This window comes from Bufo gargarizans, chromosome 5 (genome assembly GCF_014858855.1).
Source record: "Bufo gargarizans isolate SCDJY-AF-19 chromosome 5, ASM1485885v1, whole genome shotgun sequence".
NCBI classification, from domain to species: domain Eukaryota; kingdom Metazoa; phylum Chordata; class Amphibia; order Anura; family Bufonidae; genus Bufo; species Bufo gargarizans.
This window is the reverse complement of record NC_058084.1, coordinates 192,129,719-192,143,667: the sequence shown is the minus strand read 5'-3', so window position 1 is coordinate 192,143,667 and position 13,949 is coordinate 192,129,719. Positions and strand designations below refer to the sequence as shown.

The window sequence follows — 13,949 nt, the reverse complement described above, 5'->3', positions numbered from 1 at the left end:
GACCTATGCTATACGACCTCAGGACATGTCTGTTTTATAAAAAAAAAAAAAAAAAAAATCAACATGTTGGCTCAGTGGTTAGCACTGGTGCCTTGCAGCGCTGGGGTCTAAGGTTTGAATCTGACCAAGGACAACATCTGCATGGAGTTTGTATGTTCTCCCCGTATTTGCGTGGCTTTCCTCCGGGCGCTCCGGTTTCCTCCCACACTCCAAAGACATACTGATAGGGACCTTAGATTGTGATTGTGGGGACAGTTGGATGCTAATGTCTATAAAGCGCAGTGAAATATGTCAGCGCTAGAGTTGAGCGAACACCTGGATGTTCGGGTTCGAGAAGTTCGGCCGAACATCCCGGAAATGTTCGGGTTCGGGATCCGAACCCGATCCGAACTTCGTCCCGAACCCGAACCCCATTGAAGTCAATGGGGACCCGAACTTTTCGGCACTAAAAAGGCTGTAAAACAGCCCAGGAAAGAGCTAGAGGGCTGCAAAAGGCAGCAACATGTAGGTAAATCCCCTGCAAACAAATGTGGATAGGGAAATGAATTAAAATAAAAATTAAATAAATAAAAATTAACCAAAATCAATTGGAGAGAGGTTCCATAGCAGAGAATCTGGCTTCCCGTCACCCACCACTGGAACAGTCCATTCTCAGATATTTAGGCCCCGGCACCCAGGCAGAGGAGAGAGGTCCCGTAACAGAGAATCTGTCTTCATGTCAGCAGAGAATTAGTCTGCATGTCATAGCAGAGAATGAGGCTTCACGTCAGCCACCACTGCAACAGTCCATTGGCATATATTTAGGCCCAGCACCCAGGCAGAGGAGGGAGGTCCCGTAACAGAGAATCTGTCTTCATGTCAGCAGAGAATTAGTCTGCATGTCATAGCAGAGAATGAGGCTTCACGTCAGCCACCACTGCAACAGTCCATTGGCATATATTTAGGCCCAGCACACACACAGGCAGAGGAGAGAGGTCCCGTAACAGAGAATCTGGCTTCATGTCAGCAGAGAATCAGTCTGCATGTCATAGCAGAGAATGAGGCTTCACGTCAGCCACCACTGCAACAGTCCATTGGCATATATTTAGGCCCAGCACACACACAGGCAGAGGAGAGAGGTCCCGTAACAGAGAATCTGGCTTCATGTCAGCAGAGAATCAGTCTGCATGTCATAGCAGAGAATGAGGCTTCACGTCAGCCACCACTGCAACAGTCCATTGGCATATATTTAGGCCCAGCACCCAGGCAGAGGAGGGAGGTCCCGTAACAGAGAATCTGTCTTCATGTCAGCAGAGAATTAGTCTGCATGTCATAGCAGAGAATGAGGCTTCACGTCAGCCACCACTGCAACAGTCCATTGGCATATATTTAGGCCCAGCACACACACAGGCAGAGGAGAGAGGTCCCGTAACAGAGAATCTGGCTTCATGTCAGCAGAGAATCAGTCTGCATGTCATAGCAGAGAATGAGGCTTCACGTCAGCCACCACTGCAACAGTCCATTGGCATATATTTAGGCCCAGCACACACACAGGCAGAGGAGAGAGGTCCCGTAACAGAGAATCTGGCTTCATGTCAGCAGAGAATCAGTCTGCATGTCATAGCAGAGAATGAGGCTTCACGTCAGCCACCACTGCAACAGTCCATTGGCATATATTTAGGCCCAGCACCCAGGCAGAGGAGGGAGGTCCCGTAACAGAGAATCTGTCTTCATGTCAGCAGAGAATTAGTCTGCATGTCATAGCAGAGAATGAGGCTTCACGTCAGCCACCACTGCAACAGTCCATTGGCATATATTTAGGCCCAGCACCCAGGCAGAGGAGGGAGGTCCCGTAACAGAGAATCTGTCTTCATGTCAGCAGAGAATTAGTCTGCATGTCATAGCAGAGAATGAGGCTTCACGTCAGCCACCACTGGAACAGTCCATTCTCAGATATTTAGGCCCCGGCACCCAGGCAGAGGAGAGAGGTCCCGTAACAGAGAATCTGTCTTCATGTCAGCAGAGAATTAGTCTGCATGTCATAGCAGAGAATGAGGCTTCACGTCAGCCACCACTGCAACAGTCCATTGGCATATATTTAGGCCCAGCACCCAGGCAGAGGAGAGAGGTCCCGTAACAGACAATCTGGCTTCATGTCAGCAGAGAATCAGTCTTCATATCATAGCAGAGAATCAGGCTTCACGTCACCCACCACTGTAAGAGTCAATTTTCATAAATTTAGGCCCAGAACCCAGGCAGAGGAGAAAGGTCCCGTAACAGACAATCTGGCTTCATGTCAGCAGAGAATCAGTCTTCATATCATAGCAGAGAATCAGGCTTCACGTCACCCACCACTGTAAGAGTCAATTTTCATAAATTTAGGCCCAGAACCCAGGTAGAGGAGAAAGGTCCCGTAACAGACAATCTGGCTTCATGACAGCAGAGAATCAGTCTGCATGTCATAGCAGAGAATCAGGCTTCACGTCAGCCACCACTGCAACAGTCCATTGTCATAAATTTAGGCCCAGCACCCAGGCAGAGGAGAGAGGTCCCGTAACAGACAATCTGGCTTCATGTCAGCAGAGAATTAGTCTGCATGTCATAGCAGAGAATCAGGCTTCATGTCAGCCACCACTGCAACAGTCCATTGGCATATATTTAGGCCTAGCACACAGGCAGAGGAGAGGTTCATTCAACTTTGGGTAGCATCGCAATATAATGGTAAAATGAAAATAAAAATAGGATTGAATGAGGAAGTGCCCTGGAGTCCAATAATATATGGTTATGGGGAGGTAGTTAATGTCTAATCTGGACAAGGGACGGACAGGTCCTGTGGGATCCATGCCTGGTTCATTTTTATGAACGTCAGCTTGTCCACATTGGCTGTAGACAGGCGGCTGCGTTTGTCTGTAATGACGCCCCCTGCCGTGCTGAATACACGTTCAGACAAAACGCTGGCTGCCGGGCAGGCCAGCACCTCCAAGGCATAAAAGGCTAGCTCTGGCCACGTGGACAATTTAGAGACCCAGAAGTTGAATGGGGCCGAACCATCAGTCAGTACGTGGAGGGGTGTGCACACGTACTGTTCCACCATGTTAGTAAAATGTTGCCTCCTGCTAACACGTTGCGTATCAGGTGGTGGTGCAGTTAGCTGTGGCGTGTTGACAAAAGTTTTCCACATCTCTGCCATGCTAACCCTGCCCTCAGAGGAGCTGGCCGTGACACAGCTGCCTTGGCGACCTCTTGCTCCTCCTCTGCCTTGGCCTTGGGCTTCCACTTGTTCCCCTGTGACATTTGGGAATGCTCTCAGTAGCGCGTCTACCAACGTGCGCTTGTACTCGCGCATCTTCCTATCACGCTCCAGTGCAGGAAGTAAGGTGGGCACATTGTCTTTGTAGCGTGGATCCAGCAGGGTGGCAACCCAGTAGTCCGCACAGGTTAAAATTTGGGCAACTCTGCTGTCGTTGCGCAGGCACTGCAGCATGTAGTCGCTCATGTGTGCCAGGCTGCCCAGGGGTAAGGACAAGCTGTCCTCTGTGGGAGGCGTATCGTCATCGTCCTGCCTTTCCCCCCAGCCACGCACCAGTGATGGACCCGAGCTGCGTTGGGTGCCACCCCGCTGTGACCATGCTTCATCCTCATCCTCCTCCACCTCCTCCTCATCCTCGTCCTCCTCGTCCTCCAGTAGTGGGCCCTGGCTGGCCACATTTGTACCTGGCCTCTGCTGTTGCAAAAAACCTCCCTCTGAGTCACTTCGAAGAGACTGGCCTGAAAGTGCTAAAAATGACCCCTCTTCCTCATCCTCCTCCTCCTCCTCCTGGGCCACCTCCTGTTCCATCATCGCCCTAAGTGTTTTCTCAAGGAGACATAGAAGTGGTATTGTAACGCTGATAACGGTGTCATCGCCACTGGCCATGTTGGTGGAGTACTCGAAACAGCGCAACAGGGCACACAGGTCTCGCATGGAGGCCCAGTCATTGGTGGTGAAGTGGTGCTGTTCTGTAGTGCGACTGACCCGTGCGTGCTGCAGCTGAAACTCCACTATGGCCTGCTGCTGCTCGCACAGTCTGTCCAGCATGTGCAAGGTGGAGTTCCACCTGGTGGGCACGTCGCATATGAGGCGGTGAGCGGGAAGGCCGAAGTTACGCTGTAGCGCAGACAGGCGAGCAGCAGCAGGATGTGAACGCCGGAAGCGCGAACAGACGGCCCGCACTTTATGCAGCAGCTCTGACATGTCGGGGTAGTTGTGAATGAACTTCTGCACCACCAAATTCAGCACATGCGCCAAGCAAGGGATGTGCGTCAAATTGGCTAGTCCCAGAGCTGCAACGAGATTTCGCCCATTATCACACACCACCAGGCCGGGCTTGAGGCTCACCGGCAGCAACCACTCGTCGGTCTGTTGTTCTATACCCCGCCACAACTCCTGTGCGGTGTGGGGCCTGTCCCCCAAACATATGAGTTTCAGAATGGCCTGCTGACGTTTACCCCGGGCTGTGCTTGAAGTTGGTGGTGAAGGTGTGTGGCTGACTGGATGAGCAGGTGGAAGAAGAGGAGGAGGAAGCCGAGAAGGAGGAGGTGGCAACAGGAGGCAAAGAATGTTGCCCTGCGATCCTTGGCGGCGGAAGGACGTGCGCCAAACAGCTCTCCGCCTGGGGCCCAGCTGCCACTACATTTACCCAGTGTGCAGTTAGGGAGATATAGCGTCCCTGGCCGTGCTTACTGGTCCACGTATCTGTGGTTAGGTGGACCTTGCTACAGATGGCGTTGCGCAGTGCACACTTGATTTTATCGGATACTTGGTTGTGCAGGGAAGGCACGGCTCTCTTGGAGAAGTAGTGCCGGCTGGGAACAACATACTGTGGGACAGCAAGCGACATGAGCTGTTTGAAGCTGTCTGTGTCCACCAGCCTAAATGACAGCATTTCATAGGCCAGTAGTTTAGAAATGCTGGCATTCAGGGCCAGGGATCGAGGGTGGCTAGGTGGGAATTTACGCTTTCTATCAAATGTTTGTGAGATGGAGAGCTGAACGCTGGCGTGTGACATGGTTGAGACGCTTGGTGACGGAGGTGGTGGTGGTGGTGTTGGTGGTACATCCCCTGTTTGCTGGGCGGCAGGTGCCAACGTTCCTCCAGAGGCGGAGGAAGAGGCCGAGGCGGCAGCAGCAGAATAGGCCGAGGCGGCAGCAGCAGAAGAGGTAGCAGGGGGAGCCTGAGTGACTTCCTTGGTTTTAAGGTGTTTACTCCACTGCAGTTCATGCTTTGCATGCAGGTGCCTGGTCATGCAGGTTGTGCTCAGGTTCAGAACGTTAATGCCTCGCTTCAGGCTCTGATGGCACAGCGTGCAAACCACTCGGGTCTTGTCGTCAGCACATTGTTTGAAGAAGTGCCATGCCAGGGAACTCCTTGAAGCTGCCTTTGGGGTGCTCGGTCCCAGATGGCGGCGGTCAGTAGCAGGCGGAGTCTCTTGGCGGCGGGTGTTCTGCTTTTGCCCACTGCTCCCTCTTTTGCTACGCTGTTGGCTCGGTCTCACCACTGCCTCTTCCTCCGAACTGTGAAAGTCAGTGGCACGACCTTCATTCCATGTGGGGTCTAGGACCTCATCGTCCCCTGCATCGTCTTCCACCCAGTCTTGATCCCTGACCTCCTGTTCAGTCTGCACACTGCAGAAAGACGCAGCAGTTGGCACCTGTGTTTCGTCATCATCAGAGACATGCTGAGGTGGTATTCCCATGTCCTCATCATCAGGAAACATAAGTGGTTGTGCGTCAGTGCATTCTATGTCTTTCACCGCTGGGGAAGGGCTAGGTGGATGCCCTTGGGAAACCCTGCCAGCGGAGTCTTCAAACAGCATAAGAGACTGCTGCATAACTTGAGGCTGAGACAGTTTCCCTGGTATGCATGGGGGTGATGTGACAGACTGATGGGGTTGGTTTTCAGGCGCCATCTGTGCGCTTTCTGCAGAAGACTGGGTGGGAGATAATGTGAACGTGCTGGATCCACTGTCGGCCACCCAATTGACTAATGCCTGTACCTGCTCAGGCCTTACCATCCTTAGAACGGCATTGGGCCCCACCATATATCGCTGTAAATTCTGGCGGCTACTGGGACCTGAAGTAGTTGGTACACTAGGACGTGTGGATGTGGCAGAACGGCCACGTCCTCTCCCAGCACCAGAGGGTCCACTAACACCACCACGACCATGTCCACGTCCGCGTCCCTTACTAGATGTTTTTCTCATTGTTATGGTTCACCACAACAACAAATATATTATTTGGCCCAATGTATTGTATTCAAATTCAGCGGGATATAAATTTGAGGCCTAGTATTTAGGCGCTGGGTGACCGGTATGGATTTAGTGACAGAATTAGACTTGGAAATGCACAGAAGCGTGTGTGTGTGAAGTTATTCTGAATGACCCAATGTGCACCTTGAATATTATATACCCTTTTAGGGATAGATTTCAAATAGCTCTGATATAGCAGAAACCACTAAATTATGAAATTGCTAAATTGGGAATTGTACTTCAACCCAGAACAAAAAATGTGCTTTGACGGACACTAAATATCTTGCCCAGCAACAACAGTACAACGGTGGGTAACGAGAGATTTAGAGGGAATTAAATTTGAGGCCTAGTATTTAGGCGCTGGGTCACCGGTATGGATTTAGTGACAGAATTAGACTTGGAAATACACAGTAGCGGGTGTGTGTGAAGTTATTCTGAATGACCCTATGTGCACCTTCAATATTATATACCCTTTTAGGGATAGATTTCAAATAGCTCTGATATAGCAGAAACCACTAAATTATGAAATTGCTAAATTGGGAATTGTACTTCAACCCAGAACAAAAAATGTGCTTTGACGGACACTAAATATCTTGCCCAGCAACAACAGTACAGCGGTGGGTAACGAGAGATTTAGAGGGAATTAAATTTGAGGCCTAGTATTTAGGCGCTGGGTCACCGGTATGGATTTAGTGACAGAATTAGACTTGGAAATGCACAGAAGCGTGTGTGTGAAGTTATTCTGAATGACCCAATGTGCACCTTCAATATTATATACCCTTTTTGGGATAGATTTCAAATAGCTCTGATATAGCAGGAACCACTAAATTATGAAATTGCTAAATTGGGAATTGTACTTCAACCCAGAACAAAAAATGTGCTTTGACGGGCACTAAATAACTTTCCCAGCTACAACAGGACAACGGTAACGAGAGATTTAGAGGGATTTAAATTTGAGGCCTAGTATTTAGGCGCTGGGTGACAGGTATGGGTTTAGTGACAGAATTAGACTTGGAAATACACAGTAGCGGGTGTGTGTGAAGTTATTCTGAATGACCCTATGTGCACCTTCAATATTATATACCCTTTTAGGGATAGATTTCAAATAGCTCTGATATAGCAGAAACCACTAAATTATGAAATTGCTAAATTGGGAATTGTACTTCAACCCAGAACAAAAAATGTGCTTTGACGGACACTAAATATCTTGCCCAGCAACAACAGTACACCGGTGGGTAACGAGAGATTTAGAGGGAATTAAATTTGAGGCCTAGTATTTAGGCGCTGGGTCACCGGTATGGATTTAGTGACAGAATTAGACTTGGAAATACACAGTAGCGGGTGTGTGTGAAGTTATTCTGAATGACCCTATGTGCACCTTCAATATTATATACCCTTTTTGGGATAGATTTCAAATAGCTCTGATATAGCAGGAACCACTAAATTATGAAATTGCTAAATTGGGAATTGTACTTCAACCCAGAACAAAAAATGTGCTTTGACGGGCACTAAATAACTTTCCCAGCTACAACAGGACAACGGTAACGAGAGATTTAGAGGGATTTAAATTTGAGGCCTAGTATTTAGGCGCTGGGTGACAGGTATGGGTTTAGTGACAGAATTAGACTTGGAAATACACAGTAGCGGGTGTGTGTGAAGTTATTCTGAATGACCCTATGTGCACCTTCAATATTATATACCCTTTTTGGGATAGATTTCAAATAGCTCTGATATAGCAGAAACCACTAAATTATGAAATTGCTAAATTGGGAATTGTACTTCAACCCAGAACAAAAAATGTGCTTTGACGGACACTAAATATCTTGCCCAGCAACAACAGTACAGCGGTGGGTAACGAGAGATTTAGAGGGAATTAAATTTGAGGCCTAGTATTTAGGCGCTGGGTCACCGGTATGGATTTAGTGACAGAATTAGACTTGGAAATACACAGTAGCGGGTGTGTGTGAAGTTATTCTGAATGACCCTATGTGCACCTTCAATATTATATACCCTTTTTGGGATAGATTTCAAATAGCTCTGATATAGCAGGAACCACTAAATTATGAAATTGCTAAATTGGGAATTGTACTTCAACCCAGAACAAAAAATGTGCTTTGACGGGCACTAAATAACTTTCCCAGCTACAACAGGACAACGGTAACGAGAGATTTAGAGGGATTTAAATTTGAGGCCTAGTATTTAGGCGCTGGGTGACAGGTATGGGTTTAGTGACAGAATTAGACTTGGAAATACACAGTAGCGGGTGTGTGTGAAGTTATTCTGAATGACCCTATGTGCACCTTCAATATTATATACCCTTTTGGGATAGATTTCAAATAGCTCTGATATAGCAGAAACCACTAAATTATGAAATTGCTAAATTGGGAATTGTACTTCAACCCAGAACAAAAAATGTGCTTTGACGGACACTAAATATCTTGCCCAGCAACAACAGTACAGCGGTGGGTAACGAGAGATTTAGAGGGAATTAAATTTGAGGCCTAGTATTTAGGCGCTGGGTCACCGGTATGGATTTAGTGACAGAATTAGACTTGGAAATACACAGTAGCGGGTGTGTGTGAAGTTATTCTGAATGACCCTATGTGCACCTTCAATATTATATACCCTTTTTGGGATAGATTTCAAATAGCTCTGATATAGCAGGAACCACTAAATTATGAAATTGCTAAATTGGGAATTGTACTTCAACCCAGAACAAAAAATGTGCTTTGAACGGACACTAAATAACTTCGCCCAGCTACAACAGGACAACGGGTAACGAGAGATTTAGAGGGATTAAATTTGAGGCCTAGTATTTAGGCGCTGGGTGACAGGTATGGGTTTAGTGACAGAATTAGACTTGGAAATACACAGTAGCGGGTGTGTGTGAAGTTATTCTGAATGACCCTATGTGCACCTTCAATATTATATACCCTTTTAGGGATAGATTTCAAATAGCTCTGATATAGCAGAAACCACTAAATTATGAAATTGCTAAATTGGGAATTGTACTTCAACCCAGAACAAAAAATGTGCTTTGACGGACACTAAATATCTTGCCCAGCAACAACAGTACAGCGGTGGGTAACGAGAGATTTAGAGGGAATTAAATTTGAGGCCTAGTATTTAGGCGCTGGGTCACCGGTATGGATTTAGTGACAGAATTAGACTTGGAAATACACAGTAGCGGGTGTGTGTGAAGTTATTCTGAATGACCCTATGTGCACCTTCAATATTATATACCCTTTTTGGGATAGATTTCAAATAGCTCTGATATAGCAGGAACCACTAAATTATGAAATTGCTAAATTGGGAATTGTACTTCAACCCAGAACAAAAAATGTGCTTTGACGGGCACTAAATAACTTTCCCAGCTACAACAGGACAACGGTAACGAGAGATTTAGAGGGATTTAAATTTGAGGCCTAGTATTTAGGCGCTGGGTGACAGGTATGGGTTTAGTGACAGAATTAGACTTGGAAATACACAGTAGCGGGTGTGTGTGAAGTTATTCTGAATGACCCTATGTGCACCTTCAATATTATATACCCTTTTTGGGATAGATTTCAAATAGCTCTGATATAGCAGAAACCACTAAATTATGAAATTGCTAAATTGGGAATTGTACTTCAACCCAGAACAAAAAATGTGCTTTGACGGACACTAAATATCTTGCCCAGCAACAACAGTACAGCGGTGGGTAACGAGAGATTTAGAGGGAATTAAATTTGAGGCCTAGTATTTAGGCGCTGGGTCACCGGTATGGATTTAGTGACAGAATTAGACTTGGAAATACACAGTAGCGGGTGTGTGTGAAGTTATTCTGAATGACCCTATGTGCACCTTCAATATTATATACCCTTTTTGGGATAGATTTCAAATAGCTCTGATATAGCAGGAACCACTAAATTATGAAATTGCTAAATTGGGAATTGTACTTCAACCCAGAACAAAAAATGTGCTTTGACGGGCACTAAATAACTTTCCCAGCTACAACAGGACAACGGTAACGAGAGATTTAGAGGGATTTAAATTTGAGGCCTAGTATTTAGGCGCTGGGTGACAGGTATGGGTTTAGTGACAGAATTAGACTTGGAAATACACAGTAGCGGGTGTGTGTGAAGTTATTCTGAATGACCCTATGTGCACCTTCAATATTATATACCCTTTTTGGGATAGATTTCAAATAGCTCTGATATAGCAGGAACCACTAAATTATGAAATTGCTAAATTGGGAATTGTACTTCAACCCAGAACAAAAAATGTGCTTTGACGGGCACTAAATAACTTTCCCAGCTACAACAGGACAACGGTAACGAGAGATTTAGAGGGATTTAAATTTGAGGCCTAGTATTTAGGCGCTGGGTGACAGGTATGGGTTTAGTGACAGAATTAGACTTGGAAATACACAGTAGCGGGTGTGTGTGAAGTTATTCTGAATGACCCTATGTGCACCTTCAATATTATATACCCTTTTTGGGATAGATTTCAAATAGCTCTGATATAGCAGAAACCACTAAATTATGAAATTGCTAAATTGGGAATTGTACTTCAACCCAGAACAAAAAATGTGCTTTGACGGACACTAAATATCTTGCCCAGCAACAACAGTACAGCGGTGGGTAACGAGAGATTTAGAGGGAATTAAATTTGAGGCCTAGTATTTAGGCGCTGGGTCACCGGTATGGATTTAGTGACAGAATTAGACTTGGAAATACACAGTAGCGGGTGTGTGTGAAGTTACTCTGAATGACCCTATGTGCACCTTCAATATTATATACCCTTTTTGGGATAGATTTCAAATAGCTCTGATATAGCAGGAACCACTAAATTATGAAATTGCTAAATTGGGAATTGTATTTCAACCCAGAACAAGAAATGTGCTTGAACGGACACTAAATAACTCGCCCAGCTACAGCACTAGGGACAGATTTAGCTGGATATAAATTTGAGGCCTAGTATTTAGGCGCTGGGTGACCGGTATGGATTTAGTGACAGAATTAGACTGGGATATGGCCAAAAAATGAACAGACTATTGCTGGTTAAATGCACTTGGTGTGACAGCTTCACCCTGATGTAGGCTTTAGCCAAAAAACAACCACACCATTGAGGGTTAAATGCACTTGGTGACAGGCGCAGCTTGCCCCTGATTTTGTATATGGCCAAAAAATGAACAGACTATTGCTGGTTAAATGCACTTGGTGTGACAGCTTCACCCTGATGTAGGCTTTAGCCAAAAAACAACCACACCATTGAGGGTTAAATGCACTTGGTGACAGGCGCAGCTTGCCCCTGATTTTGTATATGGCCAAAAAATGAACAGACTATTGCTGGTTAAATGCACTTGGTGTGACAGCTTCACCCTGATGTAGGCTTTAGCCAAAAAACAACCACACCATTGAGGGTTAAATGCACTTGGTGACAGGCGCAGCTTGCCCCTGATTTTGTATATGGCCAAAAAATGAACAGACTATTGCTGGTTAAATGCACTTGGTGTCACAGCTTCACCCTGATGTAGGCTTTAGCCAAAAAACAACCACACCATTGAGGGTTAAATGCACTTGGTCGCAGCTTGTGCTGGCGCACCACAAGACACAAAATGGCCGCCGATCACCCCAGAAAAATGAGACTGACAAACGGTCTGTGCAGCCTAAAAACAGTGAGCAATTGAGGATCAGCAGCTCAATGATCCACAGCTGCAGATCGATCAGTTAATCAAGTCCTTTGGAGGAGTTAATCTGCCTAATCTCGCCCTACTGTCGCAGCCGCAACCTCTCCCTACGCTAATCAGAGCAGAGTGACGGGCGGCGCTATGTGACTCCAGCTTAAATAGAGGCTGGGTCACATGGTGCTCTGGCCAATCACAGCCATGCCAATAGTAGGCATGGCTGTGATGGCCTCTTGGGGCAAGTAGTATGACGCTTGTTGATTGGCTGCTTTGCAGCCTTTCAAAAAGCGCCAAGAAAGCGTCACAAAAGCGCGAAGAAAGCGACGAACACCGAACCCGAACCCGGACTTTTACGAAAATGTCCGGGTTCGGGTCCGTGTCACGGACACCCCAAAATTCGGTACGAACCCGAACTATACAGTTCGAGTTCGCTCATCCCTAGTCAGCGCTATATAAGTGCGTAAAATAAAAAATGACTATTCTGGAGTATATTTTCTTATAACAGTTATTCCTGTTAGAAATGTGTTAAATTGACAGTGGCAAAGCTTGCAATGGCATATCCCTTTGACAAAGGGAACGGTAACACCCATCGTATTATGAGCTGTATGGAGCCATAATACCACACCAATAGCAGTCTATGAGGGCATACTGTATTGTATCAAATTCATATGAAACAAAAAAAAATGGATGCTGCATTACAGAGAAATTAGAGGAATTACTTCTAAGTGAAAATACCTCTGTGATACATGGCTACAGTATGGGCACCAGGCGGCAAAAACTGTGCTGCAAACAGGCTCTGTACACACGCTCTGATGGCTACATGAGGCCCATCTGTACGCTACTGCATAGTCATTTCCTGCAGCTTCAGTGTTTTGTTCTGAATGTTGGAAATTAGAAAACCTGATACATAGATGTGAAGCGCAGATAAGACCCATAACATGATTTGTGTATGTACCATATGCAGAATGTCACATACTTTCCACCTCTTTAATCTTCATTTCCCATGGTATGCAGGCTGTTCTAAAATTTTCAAAGTCCCGTTTAAATTTGATCCATTTCTGCAAACCAAAGAATTTGATTTAATAAGGAATGTAGTAAAAGGAAATGAACATCATGAGTGGCTTCAGTGGGACACATTAATCGGGTACTGTACAATAGGCATAAAAAAAATACAGGTGGACGACTGGTTCTGAGTCTTTCATTTGACCCCATTCTTCTCACCCTTCAGCACTGTTAGGTTCTGTGCCACCTCATCACTATATTTAATTAGCATGTCATTCATTACAAAAGGGAGTTTGTATCCAGAAGTTATCAAGACTGCAACTTTTTTCCCATAGGGATACATTGAATGACAGTTTTACCAAGATTATACTGTTGCTCACAGGCAAAATCACGTCGCAGTGGAGGCCTAGCCTTAATAAAAATCAGCAAATACAAAAAGAATGGTGGCTCACTCACTGATTCACTTTTGGAAAGGTGCACTGCCCCACAGCACTCCCTATTGCTGATGAAGTGAAAAGAGGGTTGATTTGGGTTTGGGCGTCACTCAATATCAGGCACACATATAGCCAAGTTGGATTATATCACAATAAATTTATAGTGTATATCACACACTAAATACATACAACATGTTGCATAAAAATCTATATACATAAAAAAACAATTACATTAAAAATAACAATGATACAGGTCCTTCTAAAAAAATTAGCATATTGTGATAAAGTTCATTATTTTCTGTAATGTACTGATAAACATTAGACTTTCATATATTTTAGATTCATTACACACCAACTGAAGTAGTTCAAGCCTTTTATTGTTTTAATATTAATGATTTTAGCATACAGCTCATGAAAACCCCAAATTCCTATCGAAAAAAATTAGCATATCATGAAAAGGTTCTCTAAACGAGCTATTAACCTAATCATCTGAATCAACTAATTAACTCTAAACACCTGCAAAAGATTCCTGAGGCTTTTAAAAACTCCCAGCCTGGTTCACTACTCAAAACCGCAATC

The 13,949-nt window shown here is 45.4% G+C and overlaps 1 protein-coding gene across 1 annotated transcript in view; it reads right to left on the bottom strand.

Annotated features, from left to right (window-relative positions):
* LOC122939379 (transmembrane channel-like protein 2) overlaps positions 1-13,949 on the bottom strand; it is a 245,038-nt gene that overhangs the window by 103,779 nt on the left and 127,310 nt on the right. The window contains exon 6 of the mRNA XM_044295446.1: positions 12,911-12,992. Within this exon, the coding sequence (XP_044151381.1) occupies positions 12,911-12,992 (82 nt within the window). The remainder of the gene's footprint in view (positions 1-12,910; positions 12,993-13,949) is intronic.